The 2,724-nt window shown below is 34.5% G+C and overlaps 1 protein-coding gene across 1 annotated transcript; it reads left to right on the top strand.

Annotated features, from left to right (window-relative positions):
- LOC117123350 (protein kinase C iota type-like) lies at nt 1-1,866 on the top strand (the record flags this gene model as incomplete). The annotated part of the gene is given in 2 exon segments (XM_033269234.1): nt 1-89; nt 378-1,866. Coding segments are annotated over 2 exon segments (177 nt in total), but the record flags the coding sequence as incomplete, so codon positions are not given.
- Between the last annotated feature and the right edge of the window lie 858 nt (nt 1,867-2,724).

Raw genomic sequence — 2,724 nt, 5'->3', positions numbered from 1 at the left:
TATAAGCCACCTCTACACGGGGAGCGGGATCTGGAGCACTTTGACCCACAATTCACAAATGAACCGGTGCGCTTCACACCAGATGACCCGTAAGTACATTGAACTTTACCAGTAGTAATTCATTGACTTTTAATCTGCATTAGCTAAGTGAATGTACTGTATTACAAAACAAGAATTGCTGCACTATATTAAAAATAAGCTCAGTTCTGGATGTATGATCATGGAAAATTCTTGTAAGTAAACCAAAAATATATGTCACAAACAGTATATATATTATTGGTTTACTTACAAGAATTTTCCATTTTCAGAATACAAATAATTATAAAATATTTTCAAATAGGTCATTAATTTGTCCTGCTTCTTTTTTTTTCTTCTAGGAGAATTGTAAATGAAATTGACCAATCAGAGTTTGAAGGATTTGAATATGTTAATCCTTTGTTGATGTCAGAAGAAGTACCTGTCTAAACTCGGTACCAAAAACGACGCCCTCAAATTTAAATTTGACCAAGCTCATATCTTGATGTCTTCAAATGTGTGTTGATTGCTACAATATATTTGCCTACAAATGCCAAGTTTTGCAATTCTGGGGTTTATTTGGTGGTAGTACCTGTAGTGTATTTAATAGGACCACATTCTGATAAATCTGTAAACCAGCCAATACTATGTTGGACCAACATTTAGTCAAAACAAAAGTATACATTATACAATATTATGCAGTTCAAAGTAGTAATGAGTATTAATATGGAGCTGTCGATTCACGGCGGTAGACAATGGGTATGGAGAGTTAAATGACCGTCACGGATGCCTCCTGTCCTCTTGAAACTCGTTTCGATCACTGTGCCCATGCACAGGACGTTAGCTCGTACACATACACGCTCAAGTTCCCAGTGCGTCGCTTCACGTCAAAAATTTAGACCAAATGTTAAATCGAGAAAAGACCGTTCTGTAATTGAATGAGACAGTAGGTACTGAACTTATACGCATGCGCAGATTAATATTTTGTTCAATTTACTGTCCTTCTCTGTCTACCGTCGTGAATCGAAAGCTCCCTAATGAGTCTTGTTGACAGTTTACCATTCCAGAGTTGGGAGAGACTAGGTTCATGAGATGTTGGTTCTTTTAACGATTACCATTTGATTTACTCTAATTCCAATGATTACGCTGTGGGGCTTGGGTTTTTAGTCATTACCAAACGAGTTACTCTAATTCCATTGCCTTTAGTTAAGTTTATTCTTGTTCTACTGTGCAAGTTTTTTTTTTTTATTTGTATAAAAGTTTGGAAAATATTTTTAAACGTTTGAATAAAAACACTGTCATCCATCCCATGAAACATGCAGCACCTTGATATGAAATAATTCCAAATTTATATATGTAATATTTTTTTTCTGAATTTGTAACAAAGATGTAGGACTGCTGAAGTCATCAAAGATCTAGGTCTTTTCTTTAGATAAAAATTTTCTATGCAAGGAAAAATAAAGATTTCCTTTAAGTTTATAGATTTTATTTAGAAGATGGCTGTAGGCCCTCACCCATGGTGACATGTTGCTTTTCAATATCTATTTCCAGACTTCTTTACTCCCACTTATATATTTCAATTCTTTACTATAATATGCACATTGTATTTATACACACATTTGCTTATTTATTCTGATTTCTTTGAAGTAGCCAACTTTATTCTACATTCTAATGCAACTCTGCTCTTTCATACTTTTATATTTGTGTATTTAGCATTTATTTATCAATATTATACACTATGTGTTTGTTAGGTTCTTTAGTTTTAAATCTGTATGCTGTCCTTAGCCTTTACAAATGTGCTATGAAATGTAGATGTAAAGTTATTAAATAAAATAAGCAAAATATATAGTAGTCAAGTCTAACTTATTACTTTCATGTACTGTCTTCCTTGTAATGTAAGTTTACTAATACAGAGACGGTGATTATATCCTGTGTGACAAGTTGCATACATCCAAAAATGGACCCTAAGATATCAGAAATTTTTTTTTAAATACTTATGTTTATGCCAGTACAAAATGTGACTCGTTTGCCAAGAAATCTACAAACGTTGCTACTTGGTTGGCATTAGATGTGATATTCAATTTACCGCATTTGAATATGCGCTTCTATGTTTTTGATTATGCATGCTAATATATACATACATATGTGGTAGACATGGGTAACATAAACTTGCTGAATTGCAAATTATCACAATTATGTCAGATGACAGGCTGAAGTTGCAGGGGAAGATTATCAAACAAAAGGTAATGATGCCAATCACAAGAAATTGCTATGCAAATCTAGTGTCTTTGTTTATTTGCATTGCGTGAAATCCAAATATCAAAACCAATTAGGCTATGTATGGAAGTTTTGTTCACAAATATTTGAGCACATATCGGTATTGTCATTCAGTGCAACAGTGGCATTGCTAGGTGAAGACAAGCCCCAGTGCAGGATTAATTGCCAGGCTATAGTGGGGGGTTGCAGGGAGCCGTCAATTTCCCTCCTCTAATGGCCTAGGCTAGTAATAAATACTATTAACAGGAACCTTCGCATAGTTACCAACCTGAGAGATTTGAAATGCGTGAGTGACTACACCAGTTGGCTGGGGTGGCCAGGGGCTGCCAGGGTGCATTTAACTTTGTATAAAACATACTCCAAATAAAGTAAGACTCGTCATTGTGATTCAATATTTCAATCTTTTATTAGATTATCATCAGGAATGGAATT

The sequence above is a fragment of the Anneissia japonica genome, unplaced genomic scaffold, assembly GCF_011630105.1.
Source record: "Anneissia japonica isolate Jap-2015-1 unplaced genomic scaffold, ASM1163010v1 scaffold51172_len2867_cov292, whole genome shotgun sequence".
Classification (NCBI taxonomy): domain Eukaryota; kingdom Metazoa; phylum Echinodermata; class Crinoidea; order Comatulida; family Comatulidae; genus Anneissia; species Anneissia japonica.
This window is presented reverse-complemented; position numbering and strand designations above follow the sequence as displayed.